Genomic DNA, 17,488 nt, shown 5'->3' with positions numbered 1-17,488 from the left:
TCTCCAGGAATTTTGGTTGTCTGTATTGAGAATAACATTCAGTGTGAGAAATAACAAAATCTGTCTCAGTCCCATTAAATTAAGGAGGGGAGATCCATTCCTGATTTTAACTCTTGCAATAACTGTGTGTCCTATGTTTTATTTTTGGTGTTAGAAGATGGAAGTGATACAGTTCTAGAAGTTGGCCGGAGGATATTTGAGAAGGTTGCAAAGGGTCTGTCCAGCGCTGATGGCCTCAGCAATATGGGCTTCTCTGTTCCTCTCTTGGTGGATTCAAGTTGTTGTGGATACCATAAGGCTTCTTATTTTCTTGCAGTTATATTTGAAACAGGGCTAGGTGTGCCTGTGGATCATACAAAGGTAGAGTATTTAATATGCTTGGTTACGTCCGTGAAATTACCTTTAAAGGCAATTTAGAAATGGAATGGATTTATGATCAATTGAATTTAAAAATGTGAAATGGCCCCCAGATCTAGGCTGTAGTTGAAGGGATTCCCCAAAACACCTACTCTTAAAAAGCCCAGTGGCAGTGAAGTCTTTATGAACTCCTGATTGTGGGAATCTTTATCCTGCTCATCCAGAACAAGGAAATCAATAATATAGTAAGACCTAAAAATGGTGGTAAAGTGAAAAGCAGGGAACGTAATGCTTTTCTCAGTCACTGAGATGGTAGGATGAAGTAATAACCGCAGAATCACCCACAGTCATTTGTAGATGGGTATGGAAAATGTCTCACATCAGGCAAATGTCCTAAAGTGGAAAGGTTGCACAGTACGTTCAGGAAAGAAGTCCCATTTTACAGTGTGCAAAAATGTGGTGCTGAGTATATTATGGTCAGAGGTTTACAGGTAAGCAAAGTAGAACAGTTTTATTTTGGAAAAAAACTGACCATGCTTCAGCTGAGCAACTGCAGAGCATATAAACTCCTGACCTTTTAGTTAGGTTGCAAATAACTGAAATGTTTCCATGTGATTCCATTGCAAGGTCAAATAAAGTGGAAGCATTTATTTATCACTGGAAGAGGGCTATACTGAAATTGCCAATGTGTATTTAATTGTGATATAATAGTGTAATATAAAATGCTCATAAAGAATAGCAGATCTGCCTAATGTGGTTACAGGATGCTAAATCAGAACTTCTCCTCAGAGGCCAGTCTGAGACCAAGCTCACTGCAGTTTTTCAAACACAAGAAACCTTAGACAGGAGCCTTTTTTGTACCCTAATTATGAAGTATACCTAGCGCTAATTATGGAGACGAAGTAATTTTATTACTGGTTCCGCTTCAGATAGTGTAGGAAATAATTTAATATCCCATGCAAATGGAATACTACTGTTTTATTACTGTGCAGGTGAAAAATAATAGTGCTGAAAATGGTTTTGGCAAATTTGCAGTACCTCAACTATTTCCAGCACCAATTACTATCTCAAGGGAGCTTTGTGCTGAAACCTTGTCAGCCACAAGTCCCATCCTTCTAGTCCTGTCAGATCCTTGGGGTGAGATTTTCAAGTGCTGTTTGTTAACTTCCATATGTTTCCACTGAATTCAGTGCAAAAACTCCAGTTGGCATCAGTGAGACTAGTTAAGTCACTGCTGAATATAAAAACTGTCAGAGCATAATTAACACTATAATAAAGTAGCATGAAAATTTGTAGCACCCTTAGTGGTGGCAGAGTAACTGCAATACTTGAAAAGTATTTAGAGATTCCATTTTTTCTTTCCAATCTTTCTATACATATAGAAGGCATTTTAATGACTTTAGGGCAGTGCTTGATTTTGTAACTCTTTACATGGTATAGCTAGTATGTCAGCTACCAGTATGAACACTGTTCCCTATGAATCTCCACCAAAGCGCTAAACTTGTGAGATGTGCAGTGAATTCACTCTTGTTTATGTCTGTTGATTTTTGCCAGGGACTGCTGTATAGTTTGGTTGGCACTCAGGGGAATGAGAGACTTGCTGTAATGAATCTTGGCTATAAACACTACCAAGGCGTTAATAACTATCCAGTTGATTTGGAGCTGTCCTATGCTTATTACAGTAATATTGCAATAAAGACATCATTGGATCAACACACTATAAAAGGGGAACAGGTAAGAATTATAAATGGATCTAAATTTCTTTTCTATGACTTTTCATATTTTCATTAATTTTCATATTAATTATGTAGCTAGAACGTTTCTGTCTTGATTTACAAATGTTAGCTCATCTGATTGGTGTGCCTGCCCATGGCAGGGGTGTTGGACTAAATCATCTTTAAAGGTCACTTCTAACCCAAACCATTCTATGATTGTTACGAAATCCCCCAAATTATATGTAAATATCATTACTCTGTTTCTTAGCAAGGGGGAAACCAAATCAAAGTTAGGCTCAAATCCTCAGAATTGTCCACATGAGTATCTTTCAGTAAAGTCTAGGTCTTATTCTTGGGCCCTAATTCCTCACTGAGATTTTTAATTATTAATATAATTTGATGTGTTTATTAAGCAACCGATCCACTGTTTCAGTAGCCAGCCATCATGAAGTTCATGTAAAAGATGAATTGTTCTTTCCATACTCACACCTTTTCTATAATCAAATGTAAGGATTTGGCTGTTAAATAGGTATCTGATGAGATAAAGTTTACAGTTAAATTCTTTTAGAATAAGCTGCTAAACAGGAGGTAACACAACTTTAATCTGTGAAGAATACTGAAGGTAGGCTAGTACTAGGATCCTGGCTTATCAGGAAGAAAGATTATTGTACAAAAAAAAAAAAAAAAAAGAGATATTTTGATTGCTGAAGAACTAAAAATCAGTAGATAGCCACCTAGATAAAAGTGCTGTAGGGCAGGTCTTCATCAAGCTTTCTGCCAGCCTTTTTTTTTATCTTTTAAGAGAGATTTCTACAGGAACTAAAAAGCCTTAAAAGGTTAAAAGAACTTCTTTGCCATTAAGTGCATTTAAAACTACAAAGGTGGTGGGTGGTTTTTTTCAGTTGTTGACACCTTGGCATATCTTCTCAGTGTAGAGCGGACTTAAGAGTTTTGTACTGTAATGAGGCAACAAATGTTTTTTACATCGGATGTAAGGATGGTTCTTAATTCACTGGCCAACAGAGGAGTAGTGAGAATTCTAAAACCCAGAATGATAATGAATTTTTAGGGTTAAACAGGAAACGGGCAACATTTTCATTTTGTTGGCAGATGTATGAATTCATTGTGTAATCATTTTTTTGTGTTCACCTACTCTTCAGGCATTTGTTGAACCTATAAGGCTGATGGATGATGAACTCCTAAAAGCTCAAACAAAAGAAAACGGTGATGTCTTTATGTGGTTAAAACATGAAGCAACAAGAGGAAATGCAGCTGCACAGGTATAAAGTGGTACACCTCCCTTTTCTTGATTTTATACACGTGTTGTATGTACATCTGACTTTCTAAGAAAGTTGTAGAGGAGAGTGAAGTGGATAGACTTTTTCTCTTTCTACCCAGAATTGCTTCTATTTCCCATGTTTCTGTCTGATAATATCCAGTGACTGTGTAAAAAGCTATAACAATGATGCAAGGCAAAAGGGAAGAGTTGTCAAGACTTAGCGACCCCCTTCTCTGATCGTTTTCACTGGGTTTGTATTTGACACGGTACAGTTATTGCTGCTGATCTGAGACCAATAATACTGAGCCATGTGCATGCATCAAAGTCTGCCTTTATCACTTACCTCTGCACTTAAATCAAGACAGACTTTCATGGAACTGACAACTGTAAAAAATAACCCTACTGTAGATTTAATGTCAGTATATTTCACCACTGGGAAGCCCTCTGAATATTCTTGATAACCAATTGTTTTCAGACTGTTGAGGACATTTAACTATTTTCCTCACGTATTTAAAATCCATTTAAGCCTGCAAAAGCCTGCTCCTGCAATTCCAGTCTCAATACTAGCATTTATAACATTAGCGTTTATGTTTTCTTTTAGCAACGGTTGGCTCAGATGCTGTTTTGGGGCCAACAAGGAGTGGCAAAAAATCCTGAAGCTGCAATAGAATGGTACGCAAAGGGTGCAATAGAAACAGAAGATCCAGTGTTAATATATGATTATGCCATTGTGTTATTTAAGGTAAGTCATGTTTCGTATTTTAACTTCTAAAAAAACATTCCTATGACATGAATGTTTGTAAGTTATCTGCAGTGACACACTGTGAGAGTGTATACAAGTGCTTTTAGATTTGTCTTTGAAAATCAATCAATAGTTATGAAGCTAAGGTTGACTTTTACCAGTTACACACAAAAATTTTAAAAAGAGCAAGTTAAAAGCAGTTTAGTCACTTTGTTGCTAGCCAGATTCAGGACCAAAATACCACATAAATTGTAGATCCTAATTCTGTATAATGGCTTGTCACCTCAAAAATCTAACCAACTAGTAGGTAGAGGCCTTGGTGTAGAAATGCAGGTGAAAGTTCAGTCCTTTCTTAGAACTCCATTTATTAGATCTCTGGGAATTTTTTTTAGTAGGAATTAAAGTCTGCATGCAGTTAGTTTTTCCCTGCTAGAAGCAGTAGACAGCAGTGGCTACACTCAAGTGTAACCTGGGTTAAATAAGTTGTATCAGCTGAGCAGTGTCACCCATAAGACATTCAACGGTACTAAAGGTTAGATATATTAGTGAAGAACTGTTAGGTCTTCATCTCATTCTTTCGATGGAATGGATGGGCTGTCCTCTACAAAATGCTTGCTTAAGTTTTGCTTGTGTTAATTTTGAGCACCCATGGTCTGTTTGACCCATGTCCAGAATTAATTGATATGGACAACATTAGCATGACATCTGTGTACTTCCTCTGGAGACACTCTGACATCCTTTTTCAGGAAAGCTGAGAGCTCTTACTCCTTGCCAAATTGTGGACAATCTATGCACCTTCGAATGCTACTAATTCTTCCTTAGCTGCCAAAAATTAAAGATCTGTGATATTATTTACCCATAAAAATCACTTGGATTGACTGGTGAAGTAATTCTTCCTAGTCTTTGTAGAGCTGTGAATGAAGGATAAGCACAAAACTTTATTGTTGTTGTTGTAGCTGTTTAAAGCTGAGTAACACCTAGTAAATAATAGTATCACTGTTAAAATGCATTTTATGTGTGAATTTTCGTTAGCCTGTATTCTGTATTTGTAAACAATGATTGTTTCATATATCCGTTTCCTAGGGCCAAGGTGTGAAAAAGAACACAAAACTGGCTTTGGAATTGATGAAGAAAGCAGCCGCCAAGGTAAAATGTAATAAATACTTTATTGTAAAAGTCCTATACCAGGTGCTAATAATAATGAACTGATTTATATAAAATGCCTGTTACTATAATTCTGTGTAAATACTGGTTGCTTCTCCCAATGTCATCACCATGAATGGTGAAAGCCTTTTTCCCCCAAATTGAGAGACTAGACTACTTGAATGGCCACTCAGCCAAAATTTTTGTGGAAGAAAAGTAATTCTCTCTACTTAGATCTTTTGGAACTTGATGATAGTTAAGTGATTAGAGAGTGAATAGTTGTTCCAGGAGTATGTTTTTGCCTCATATTCCTAAGCATTTTCCTCTAGACCATACTAGGTATATTTTTTATAGGCTTGAGCTTTTGACATGGTGATCTTTCCAGACAGGTAGAGATAACTGCCATCTTTGAAAATCCATGCCAGCAGGCTTCACTATAATAACAGAGCATCTTTAAGGTGCAATGTGAATGAGAAAGAGCAACAGCTGAGGTCTGGATTGTACTTCCACAATCTGCACAGAGTGATGGTGCACTCCTGCAGCCTTCAGGAGCTGAAGGCAGAGTGGTGGCTTCCTGTCCAACCCCCCTGAGCTGTGGTGGTTTACGGCTACTTCTCTCTGCACAGAGTTAATGCTCCTCCAGGGGATGCTGGTGACTGGAAAAAGACTGCATGTCCTTTCTTAGGCCAGCTGTTCTCTGCTTCAGAGAGGAGACCTTGATGTCCCAAAGCCTTCTGTTTTTTTCCATAGCATGGGGAAACATTGACAGGTGCCACAAAGAAGAGGAGCCTTGCTCCATTTAATAATCTAGTACAGTCAGTCAGATTAGCCAGGCCATGATCTGGTCCTAAGTATAAAAGTAAAAGAGTACCTAGACCTTTAATACCTTACTAGCTCTTAGAACCAGAACTAGTTAAATTACTGACAAGGGACAGTAGGACTTCACTGCTGAGCACCATCAGAAAAGAATTGTGCCTGTTCTGTCGTTCCTTTGAAAGAGGAGAGACTACCTCTTCTACTGCCTGTTTGGGAAAGGCTTGAATAAACTGAGTGGCTTTCACAGTGTGATCAAAATTCACTTGACTCAGGATCTGAGGAACCGATTCCAGGAAGCATCCTGGAGATAACAATTTCCTCACTCTCCTTGAACCCAGATACTTATGTTTTTATGCTCCTGTACAAAAATACAATTATTGAAAAGTTTAACTGCTTTTGCCTTTTAATGGGTTAGTAACACTCTTTAAATCTGAAAGAAAAAAGGGATAATGTTCCAGAGGGCCTTTGTAAGTGCCAGTAGTGTGCAGTTCTGTCTACACAAATTACAGGAGACCACTGTTCAGCATAGAAGGCAACAGTAGCAAGCAAATAACTTGTGTTTCTGCACTGAGATTCCTTAGGTGGCTTTTACCTTATGTCACTGATCTGGCATGGTTGCTATTTAAACATACATTATAAAATAGGACTAAATAGCATGTTCATATTCATTGGTACAGACTAATTTGAACTGCTGGCATACTTACAGCCACCATATGATCCACCAGTTTAGGCAAGGAGATGGTAACTCATTGCAACCAAAATAAAAACTGTTCCAGGAAGATTTTTTCCTCTTGATCCATAATTATTGATGCAAAGATGCAACTGTATGATGGCATGTAGCACTATCTTAAGCAGATCTGTATGATGTTGGTCAAATACATTTTGAAAACAGCATCACAAACTTGTGTTCATTGCTTCCTGTTTATGCTTAGGGAAAAGTTCTGATTTAAAAGAAGTGGGGTTTTTGATTGCTAGCGCTGTCAACCAGGTTCTGACACCTATTCAAGAATAGGTGTCCTGTTTTGGCTTTGCAGAGGAAACAAGAAAAACAGTTGCAGTTTTTTGTTGTCAACAAGTACAAATCTGAATGCAGACATGGCTAAGACTATAGAGTAAGACAGCACTGGAGTCTTATTCCTGGTTCTCGCTACGAGGTCAGGAGGGAGAATAGTGTGAAAAAAAGCCAGCAAATCTTTACGTCCCTTAGTCCCAGATCAGTGTAATTTCGGCTGGATCTGTCTGCCAGACATCTAGAATATATAGACAAGGTTACGAGAGCACCCAAAGTCAAGCAGCAGGTTGGAATTGCAAAGTGACCCAAAGCAGAATCAAATGTGTGACGTGAGACTGCTCTTCTCCTTCCCTAAGGGCTTGCCCCAGGCAGTGAATGGATTGGGATGGTACTACCACAATTTTAAAAGAGACTACAGAAAAGCAGCTGAACACTGGTTAATTGCTGAAGAATTGGGGAATCCAGATGCATCGTACAACCTTGGTGTCCTTTATTTAGATGGGATTTACCCTGGAGTACCTGGTAGAAATCAAGTGAGTAAATATTTAATAGTACTATTTCTTACATTAGGGCCCAGTTTAGAAGTTTTTGCTTCATTTTCGAGACCGCTGTGTTCACTCTGAGTTGGATTTTGATACTTCTATCACAAAGAAGGGTGTTACTGGGGAATTCAGTCAGATTGCTTAGAGAGAGATGTTACTCAAATATCTCAGTCATACTTATGTGTGTGTTTGTGTTCCTTTAATTTAGAAACAAAGCAGGTGCAGGTTTAGCTCCAGGGACTGCCTCTGCTTTCCTCCTTCCAGAGACAGCAGGCAGGATAATGTATGCTCTCACATCGTGTGATCCTTTTGGTATCTCTCAGTTTTAGAATGGAAAGTAGGTAAAGGATGCTTTCCACAATAGATGAAAGCAGCAGAACCTTGTCCTTGAGCTTGTGAACTACATTCACATAGCTTCTGAGACTGTCACAACTACAGTGAGAGACCTTCAAGCCAATGTAACTACTTGCAAATGTAACTATTTAATACACTCCTGGTAGACCGCAATATTTTGGTTTGTCTTTCTGTGACAGTACATTTATTAACTTTTCTCAGTGACATGTGCAGAATTAATTTTCCCCTAATAGGAAGGGTCTACTCAAGTTATATTTCTTTTAAATAACTAGAGAGTTTACAGCCAACAGCACATAGTGAGGCAAGCTGTAATAGATGCAAGAAGACCTTGTGATTGGAGCTAAAAGATGTTTCCAGCATGGCTTGTGGGTTCTGAGATCCGGATATACTCCAGACAGTGAGCATATCTGCTGCCAACAGCAGCAGCACTCACCAACATGTGCATTCGGCAAATGCATTTTCCTTCCTGAGGGACCAAAATACCTTTCAGGGTGGACTGATTATAAGAGTACACCTAAAAGTGCTCAGGCTTCTTTATTTACCAAAGCTATGGGCAAGGAGGCGTATGTTATGGCTGTGATGGATGCTCTGAAGTCCATGCTTACCCACAGAAAATGTATATTGATGGTTAAAGATTTCCTGAAATGAATTATTTCGGGCTGTATGCTGCTTTGGTTTATATTTCAGATTACTATTTCTGAGGGTAAGACATGGAGAGCCACAGAGCCCTCCTGCTTCTGCAACTCTGGCCCGGGCTACTCAGCCTGTGTTATCTTCTATAAACCAGTTTCAGGGGCTTGAGTACCATGGTTGCACACTGCTGGGCATACTGAGCATTGCTGCTCCGCCCCAGCCCTCACTTAAGCATCGCCAGAGCAGAAGTCCTGTTTCCCAAGACCCCTTGTTAATCTCTCTACTAGTGAACAACTAATTTTACTTTTGTCAGTATACACAAGACTTGTATATTACCATGTGTTAGTTACACATTTAGACACTTTCCTCTTTGACATTCCATATATTACCGGAATTTATGTGTTTAAAAACCTTTTCCCAGTCTAAACTATTAAAAAGTTAGAAGAAAGGTATTAATTTCACCTAAGTACATTAAAGTACTTAAACTGGCTTGCCCTCATTAGCCAATTGCCTCTTTTAATTCATTTGCTGAAATTAATCCCAGGAAACAAAACTCAGTAAACGTTAATAATGCAGCCTTGCGAATTGTGTCTTGTTTCTTCACAGACAGTTGCTGCACGCTATTTCTATAAAGCTGCTCAAGGAGGACACATAGAAGGGACTTTACGATGCTCTCTGTACTACATCACAGGAAATATGGAAGACTTCCCTAGAGATCCGGAAAAAGCTGTAATGTAAGGAATGAAACCCTTGGTTAAAGGAGAATATATTTCTGGTGGGATTATCTTGATTAATGGTGTTTTTTGAGTCCGTAGCCTAAGTATCTTGTACTTAATGGTGCTTACCTCCTTGACAAAAGGTTGTTCTGCAGTAAAGTTTAATCCACATGAATATGTATATTATTTAAATGACCAGTAGACTTTGAGAGATGTTGAGTACTTTTAGTACTTTTTTTTTCTGGAACAACTCAGAGAGATTATATGGAACAACTCTGAGACGTATCTAACAAAGCCATGCTTATTCGATTTTCAAGAAATACTAGTCTCCTGATGTGGTAGGACTGATACTTTGTATCAGGAAAAAGGCAGATAATTAGTTATAGCACTTATTAACTTAGGTTTGTTTTCTTAAAAAAAAAAAAAAAAAAAAAAGAAAAACAAGGAACTACTTTTGCTGATAAAAAACATGGGATGTCTCTAGTATGCTCAGAGATGAACGGGCAAAATGTTCTCATTCAGTCGACAGTTAAAAGACTGATGTAGCAATTACTGTGAAACTCCATAGTTTGTCTCATGAAAGAAGTCAGAAAGTGATCCCATATGCTTTTGTGTCCTTTGAGTCAGTGTGAGTTGGGATAATGTTACTGGAGCACAGCTGTTCATTTCTTGTTTTTTGTTCTTTTCTACAGCTGGGCAAAACACATTGCAGAGAAGAACGGCTACTTAGGGCATGTCATCAGAAAAGCTCTCAATGCTTATCTGGAGCTTTCATGGTTTGTTTGTTCTGTTCTCTTCAAATTCATTTTCTGTTTTCACTTAACTTTATAGCGTGATAAAATAATTAACATTGGGCCATCACCTCAAAAAAACACAAATAGCAACACCACTGAAATCAGTAGCAAAACACCTATTGACATCAAGGGAGGGAGGAGTTGACCCAAAGCCTAATTCAACAGTTATGACAGAATCAAGTGAAAAAGAGGGAGTTTGTAGTGAAATATTGTTGTACTGGCTGTCTGTGGTTTTCATCCCACAGTACTGTAGCATGTAATGTGTACTGGATTAGCCAGAGGAATGCCTTTCATTTTTAATATACCCTCTGTTCCAAAAACCATATTCTGCTTTCCCTCTTCTGTATAATTCCGTGTCATGAAAACTCAGGCTGCTGGATTAGATTTGTTCTTCTTTTGTATATAATTAGTACTATCTTTTCTATAAAGTGTAATAGGAGGTTACAATATCCAATAAGCCAACCAAGAAGTTTCAAAATAGCCTCCAGGTTAGTGCTCCATTTTTGCAGTGACCTGTAGGCATGAGCATCGGATACTGTACATGCAGGTATCAGGCTGTCACATGTGATTAAAACAGGCTACTTTAGTCCTGCAGCCTCCCTATGCTAGTGCTTAATTACTGCTTCAGGCTTAAGAGATCTATAAGGAACTGCCAGCCTACTGTTCTGAGTAATTGATTCCTAGAAGTTTCTTTTTATTAGGTCCATCACAGACATTTCTCTTGAGATGTGACCTCATTTTTCAACACTGAAAAAGTCTCAGTTAATGTTTTTGTAGCATGTTCTGATGTACAAGCCTGTGACTCTGCCCAGCTCACTCTGCATACAGTCACATGAAAGTCCTGTGCACATGCCAGGTATAGCATTAAGATCCCAGGAGGTCTGGGGTTTGGTCTCTGCCATGGTTTTAAATTGTGTTGTGGAGAAAATCACTGGAAGCGTGACCCTTCAATAGGAAGCTTTAGTAGGAAAAAATTACACCAACTGTTGAGGTTTTTTTTATCTTGTCATTTTAAAACCAAACACGTGCTTTTAAAGACTTCTCTTAATTTTGATTGCTTAATCTTCATAATACCGAGTAGGTGGGTGACAGAGAACATGAAAGAGATGCTGTCCTCTACAGTCATGAGCGGCGCTGTACTACTGTACTGTAATACTGAATTGCTATACCGCAAATGCAAAACTAGCTTTTATTACTTGATTTTACAGTCAGTGAGATGCCTAGATTCCATAGGGGGACTGAGAATGTTATTCTATTCACACATTCAAATATAACGAGAGAAAATTCCTGTTACAAAAATTTCATAGTCTAAAAAGACAGGACAAACAAGTCATTGAAATAAAAGGGTGAAGCTTATAGTGTAGGAGGTAAGGGTCTCTTAAGAATGTTTTGTCTGAAACATTTAAATAGATAATTGGGCTTAATATCAAATCAACTGTATCATCAGTCTTGCACTTAGAATAAATGTATGCTGGACCTAATCTAGCTTCAGTGCAAGACAGAAAACTGCAGATTCTTGAGATCTGTGGCAGGTTGTTACACAATGAGCCAACTAAGAGGTTGTTACATTGCCAGTAGATGTAGCTGTTGCATGGGTTTGCCAGCCTCTTGCTTTTAAACGTTCTACCAAAATTTTGCTCTTAGGTGATTTTATCAATTCATTTAGTGGGATTTTTTTAACTATTAACTAAAACGCATGCTATTTTTGTCAGGTTAGTCACTGATTTATTTTATCTTAACGACAGGCATGAAGCTCTGCTGCATTATGTATTAGCAGCTGAAACTGGGATTGAAGTGTCACAGTCAAATCTAGCACACATTTGTGAAGAAAGACCAGTAAGTAAATGTATTCACAGCTCATGATCCCAAAAGGAACACTTGCTAATAATAACGTGATTCTAGTCTCTTATCTGTGTTATGAATGGATGGATCAATTCTTTTCTTTCCAGGACCTAGCAAGGAAATACCTAGCAACTGACTGTGTTTGGAGATACTACAATTTCTCTGTATCTCAAGTCAACGCACCATCATTTGGTATGTATAAGGAATTCTCTCTGAATTTTAATTTTACGGGTTTTTATTTTATTTTAAAAACTACATTTTTTATAACTTCTATGTGAGTGAGCAAGTTAAGGGAAGAGTAATCCCTGCTTATCAGACATTTCCTTTTTGGTAGACAGAAAGGCATTTTAAGTCTTGTGTTTCAGCACAGCTTTTCTGAGAATTTCCTTTTTATGGCATAAAATGGATAAAATTTGAATAAAATAATAAAAAAAGACCAAGCTAAGCCCTGAGAAGGGGCTAGATAGCTAGATATTTAGAAGCCTAAGCAATTGGCTCAAGGTTTAAGAAAAAAAAAATAGCAGTAGACTTTAGGAGCTCATGCTGTTTAGTTTATCAAAAAGAAAATCCAAAAGCAAATATGCTTCTATATCATAATTGAGTCATGAGAAACTAATGAAGGCTAAAGGATTCCTTATCTAATTTATTATGAGTTTTTCTGTAGGGGGTACAGAGTTTATCAACATTGGCACAGCTTACCTTGGGGAACTAAAGGATTCTCTGTTAAGGAAAAAAAAAAAAAGACTTATTTACATATAATAAGTTACATTCCTCTGGCCTTAGATTTTACTACACCTGTGATTTTAGTGACTAAGTAATCTTGTTGCCTTTGAAAGAGTTACTCAATATTTGAAAACATTGATCTGATTGTCTCACAAAAAGGTTTAGGTGCTTTGTAAGAAGCACATGGAAAAGTGGAGTGAACATAACAAGGCAGAAACTGAATGCCACATTGATAGAGCCTGAAGCCACAGGAGCTGACAAACCCTGTTAGCTTTCACGAGGAGTTTGTAGATGCCTTAGCAAGGTGCAGTTTTATTCACCCTTCGGCAGATCCGCAATCTTACGTTAGAAAAGGACAATCTTACATTAGAAAAACTTCTGAAGATCAGACTCATGGAGTGAGACTGTGATTTCATTCAAGTAAAGGAGAAAAGACTTGCTAGGTTCAAGAGGGGAAGAATTTTATTACTTTACCTCTTCCTCACATGAGTAACATAACCCCTCTCTGCAGTAGTGGAGCATCAAATCCCCAGTGTAGGGCCTGGGATGGAGAGTCTAACCCTGGCAGCAGAGTATTGCAGGGCTATGTTATCTCTGCAGGGTGACCTCAAGGCCGCTGCCTGTTCAGGAGTGCTCTCTGGGCCAGGGCTGGAGTGATGCAGTTGGTGTGGTTGAGGGGAGCTCTCCTCTTCATGGTTTGCTAAAGCATTCATTGCCTTTCCCTCAGCATCTGTGCCAGCCTATCCACTTAGTCTTTCCGCCTTTGCTGTTGGGTCAGCGAATGACTTGCTTGCTGGAAGTGCTTTGCTATAGTCCCCTGTAAAAACAGGTGGGTTTTCTAGGTAGCTGCCGTAGACACACAGGGCAAGGTGTAGGAGTGTTTCAAACCATTTGGGGAAAGCTTAGGTTAAATAAGCATAGACAGTCATGGGAATTTTTAAGTTCTTCAACACAGATTAGGAATCATGCTTGCTCCTGTCTGGGTCAGTGTCCACAGCATTTCATTACTGTGCAATATCACAGAAAGATGTTTGTAAAATATTTGCTGGGCATTGTTTCCTTCTAGACCAGGAAAATTTTATACCTACCATCGTCCTAGGTTGGGATGGATTTGAAATTAAGGAAATTATTGTCAGCAAAGTTCTGTAACTTTGGGGATGGATTCAGCCACCACAGTGACAGGTACAGAACAAACTTAGACAGCATGTGTTTAAGTCTCTTCAAGTTAGTAGGGCTAGCCTGAATAATAAGGCTACAGGTTGCCCAAGGGCAGATTCAGCAGGTGAAGAAGGAAGCAGTATAAAGTTTCTACATCTCAATTTTGTAAAAGTAGCAATCTGGTTCACTAGATTCGTTAAAGAGAAACCATGAGAAATTTCATTCAAGGTAAGTATTTTCAGTGGGCAGGCTGTTGTAAAGTAGCCACAGAGACAACCAGAGAGAGACTTTTTTTAAAAAATTATGTGCTACTGGTTTCTTCTACAGCTTATTTGAAGATGGGTGATTTCTACTACTATGGTTACCAGAACCAGTCTAAGGACCTTGAGCTCTCAATGCGGATGTATGCACAAGCGGCATTAGAGGGAGATTCACAGGTGGGTCTGCAGCTGTAATGTGTTCATAAAACGTCAGAGTTTAGAACAGTCTGAGGATTTATCTGAGACCGATTATTCTGCTTGACTATATCTGCACTGAAGAAACCTGCTAGAATAAGTTATAATTATTTCAAAATAGCTTGTGAGTCAGTAGTTGCTGTTTTATGATAACAGAAGGTAGACCTAGCACAGATGGACAGTCCTAGAATTAATATGTTTTGAAAGCTAAAGGTGAATGGCCTAATGCAGTGCTGCCTTACCTTGGCACAATTGATTCTGTTGTGACCTTGGTATTTTTGCTGTGGCAAGAGGAAGAATTAATAGACTGTTGAGTTTTATTCCATTCCTATCCTTTGCTACGTTAGGATATAAACAAGAAGAATGACCTGTTTCTCTTGGTATCTTGAGTGAATCCCAGGGTGAATTTTGTTCGCTCCACCAACAAAAGGTTCATCTTAAAATTCTTTATAATTAAAAGATACACCATATCACATTACCAAAGACATGCAGTTTCAACACTGAATTTGTTGCCCTCAGACCCTCCTGAAGTTTCCAGGGTGCAGTATTCTGTCCTTATGACAATGTCCCCAGACAGTATCTTGTATGTGAATTTTTTAGAGGTGACATAGTTGGGTTCTGTTTTAAGGATATTAGGATAAAACGTTACTGCTGAACTAGCAAAGGAAAGAAGAGATGCATGAGCAGTTACTTCAAAGTATGAAAGCCAGACTTGATGGGGAATCCTGTAATACATCTCATGTGTGTGCATCTTCATGGTTCTGAAGAGACAGGGATGCCTAAGTCTTGTCCAAGAAGGCAAAGCTGTAAGATTAAAGTCTTAAATTGTCTGGGGGAAATTTCTGCTCTCAATTTCACTGTTCAAATTGGTATTGATCTAGAGAGCTAGGTGGAGGTGAATTAAACAGTAACAGAACAGGAATCCATTTCTGCTTAGAGTTATTTCCCTATTAGATAAAAGATTAAGTTTAATATTGGGGCTGCATTTAAAGAGCAACTAAAAATGAGAAAGCTCAGATCTTTTTCCAGATGGTTTCTAAGAAAACAGCATGGTATAACAAATGAATGTCAGTTCTCTTGCATTTTCGGTATTTACCTGGGTATATGGTCAGGAGGAAAGGCTTTCATAATTATTCAGTAAAGATCACATTATACTTAATTAATTTATACAAGGAAGTTATAATTATTTAGATACTTTATGCTTACAGTAGACCTTAAATATACATATGAAAATTTAATGTTTAAAAAGCATGTATGCTTTTTTATTGTTAGGGTTTCTTTAATTTGGCCCTTGTCATTGAAGAGGGTAACTCTATACCTTCCTACATTCTGGATCACTTGGAAATTGATCAGGCATTGCATTCTAGTAATACGTCACTTCTTCAGGAACTTTATTACAGGTGAGTCTTATTTCCCCTTAATCAGCATCTTCTGTCTTTATGTGTGAGTAACATTTACTCCAGAGAACAGCAACTCCTGTAATTATTAACTTTGTTCACCTGTATGACTTAAGGCACATTAAGGTCAGCATGTGTGAAATACATAAATTACCTAAATGTATTTCAGTTTATGCCTGTTAAAAGAGACCTCATTATATGTGGTTATCTGAAATAGCAGGGACTAGATTTAATGATCCAGGAGGTCTTTTCCAATTCGATGTATTTAAGTTCCTAAATTAGGCACTGACAATTTGTATACAGTCCAAAACAATCTTTTAATGATAAATTGAGCATAATTTAATTGGAACTTAAAAGTATGTAACTGGCATAATAACAGTCCTGCCTGTTTATTCTGCAAAGACATTCCGGTCTGGCACAGACGTGGCACAGAATATTAGGTATGTGAGAAGGTTACAGGTTGTTGCCTGTGCCAGCACTGCTCATGCACAAACCACCTGGAGACTTCTGGTTCCAGTACAGAACTTAGGTTGCTTAAGCTTACACAGTATTTGGTGAATTTGTGGAATTGCCTTTCAGATGTTTAAAGTAGGAGGAGCTAGCAGTTAATTCATGAAGCTGTGAACCAAGAATGAGTAGTTTATCTTCTGTTTTGCTACTGAGTGTTGTGTGACCCAAAAAAAGCGGAGTTGGTATCAACATTAAAACCTCATTTGTTGATTCACCAACGGTCTGCTGAAATGGTTCTTCACTGCCATCAGCCTGAACTTGTACCCCAAATTACTTCCACTCCACCTGAAATTACTAGACAGATAAATAGGGCTGCTGGACCAGCTGGTCCATCTGGGACTGTAAGCTTGAGCCTGTATTCTGCCTTCACTTGGGCTGAATCCATCTGCTTTGCAACTAGAGTAACTCCTGAGTCGACAGCACTGCAGGGTTTTCCTGTCATCATACACTTTTGTCCAGAAGGGCACATACTTTTTAAAAAATATGTATATAATACATGAATTATATATAATTTTGTATAGATCACACCTATTTTTCAATATAATTTTTAATATAAAAGTTATATATATATGTACACACCCCACCCACACTCAACCCTCCCTCCTCAGCTTGGTAGAAAAGAATCCATTGTAGCTTGAAATAGATGCCTGTGATTTAGCTGTCTAAACTGCCCCAGTAGGCGAAGTCCTAACTGATGGAACTGAGAAAGCTACTCGGCTCATAGCTAGTCAGCAAAAGCACTCTTCAAGCTCTGACTGCGCTGTCTAGTACTCCATTGTCCCTAAAGCGGGTTAAGGCACCAGCATCCTGTGTAGATAAGTAAATTTTGTACATCTAATCTTAAATCAAGTCCTACTGCTGTTGACTCACATTAGTTAGAGCAAAGTATCTTGGGTATGACCTTGCACTGTGACTGCTTGGCAAGGGTAGCCTGGATGCTTAGACCTGTTGTTGACTAATAAAATAAAAAACCTGCTCCTAGGGTAAGGTATTGTGTGCTTAATGAGGTTCATCTGGTATTTCTTTGAATTTTTACTTCACCATCTGTGAGATAGGGATGATACTATCAGCTTGTTTTCCTGGGTTACTGAGGTTTGCTGCAAACCCACTTGAGGTTCCCAGATGACAGATGCCACAAAATTGTAGAGTAAGACTAATTAGTTTTAATCTTCTTGTTGTAGGTGCTGGAATAATAGTAACCAGGAATCCATTAGTCCATGCTCATTAGCATTGCTTTATTTTTACATGAGAGTTTTCTGGAACAATATTTTACAATCTACTGTGGTATGTATTTCTGCTT

General features: G+C 38.3%; 1 protein-coding gene across 2 annotated transcripts in view; it reads left to right on the top strand.

Annotated features, from left to right (window-relative positions):
* SEL1L3 (SEL1L family member 3) overlaps positions 1–17,488 on the top strand; it is a 36,743-nt gene that overhangs the window by 16,482 nt on the left and 2,773 nt on the right. The window contains exons 10-22 of one of the 2 annotated variants that reach the window (XM_056349250.1): positions 158–360; positions 1,912–2,091; positions 3,233–3,352; positions 3,953–4,093; positions 5,177–5,239; positions 7,421–7,597; positions 9,200–9,327; positions 10,002–10,085; positions 11,849–11,939; positions 12,053–12,137; positions 14,154–14,263; positions 15,554–15,681; positions 17,370–17,472. In XM_056349250.1, coding sequence (XP_056205225.1) covers positions 158–360; positions 1,912–2,091; positions 3,233–3,352; positions 3,953–4,093; positions 5,177–5,239; positions 7,421–7,597; positions 9,200–9,327; positions 10,002–10,085; positions 11,849–11,939; positions 12,053–12,137; positions 14,154–14,263; positions 15,554–15,681; positions 17,370–17,472 — 1,613 coding nt within the window. Of the gene's footprint in view, positions 1–154; positions 361–1,911; positions 2,092–3,232; positions 3,353–3,952; positions 4,094–5,176; positions 5,240–7,420; positions 7,598–9,199; positions 9,328–10,001; positions 10,086–11,848; positions 11,940–12,052; positions 12,138–14,153; positions 14,264–15,553; positions 15,682–17,369; positions 17,473–17,488 lie in introns of both variants that reach the window. The other variant, XM_056349241.1, reaches the window with a different exon arrangement.

Source organism: Falco biarmicus, chromosome 1 (genome assembly GCF_023638135.1).
Source record: "Falco biarmicus isolate bFalBia1 chromosome 1, bFalBia1.pri, whole genome shotgun sequence".
NCBI lineage: Eukaryota > Metazoa > Chordata > Aves > Falconiformes > Falconidae > Falco > Falco biarmicus.
Note: the sequence above shows the minus strand (reverse complement) of the source record. Positions and strands in the feature narration are given on the sequence as shown.